Source organism: Antrostomus carolinensis, unplaced genomic scaffold, assembly GCF_000700745.2.
Source record: "Antrostomus carolinensis isolate BGI_N321 unplaced genomic scaffold, ASM70074v2 scaffold35465, whole genome shotgun sequence".
Lineage (NCBI taxonomy): Eukaryota > Metazoa > Chordata > Aves > Caprimulgiformes > Caprimulgidae > Antrostomus > Antrostomus carolinensis.
In genome coordinates this window covers 398-620 of record NW_010316313.1, presented here as the reverse complement: position 1 = coordinate 620, position 223 = coordinate 398, and the positions used below count along the sequence as shown (strand labels likewise).

The following is a 223-nucleotide window of genomic DNA, read 5'->3' as shown; positions in this document are numbered from 1 at the left end:
GGGCTCTCCATGGTGGTGGATCCCTGGGGGGCCGTGGTGGCCCAATGTCACGAGGGTCCCGGGCTCTGCTACGCCGAGATCGACCTGGGTTACCTGCACCGCGTCCGCCGGGAGATCCCGGTGCACGGTCACCGCCGCCGCGACCTCTACGGCACCGTGGCGGCCGCGGGGTTGGCACCGGCACCGTGAGCCCCTCCCTGGAGCAGATTCATGGTGGCTTTGG

General features: G+C 70.9%; 1 protein-coding gene across 1 annotated transcript in view; it reads left to right on the top strand.

Moving 5' to 3' along the window:
• The window catches only part of NIT1 (nitrilase 1), a gene marked incomplete at both ends in the record, with an annotated part of 1,023 nt that extends 838 nt beyond the window's left edge, over positions 1 to 185 (top strand). Inside the window, one exon of the mRNA XM_029085022.1 lies at positions 1 to 185. Within this exon, the coding sequence (XP_028940855.1) occupies positions 1 to 185 (185 nt within the window).
• Between the last annotated feature and the right edge of the window lie 38 nt (positions 186 to 223).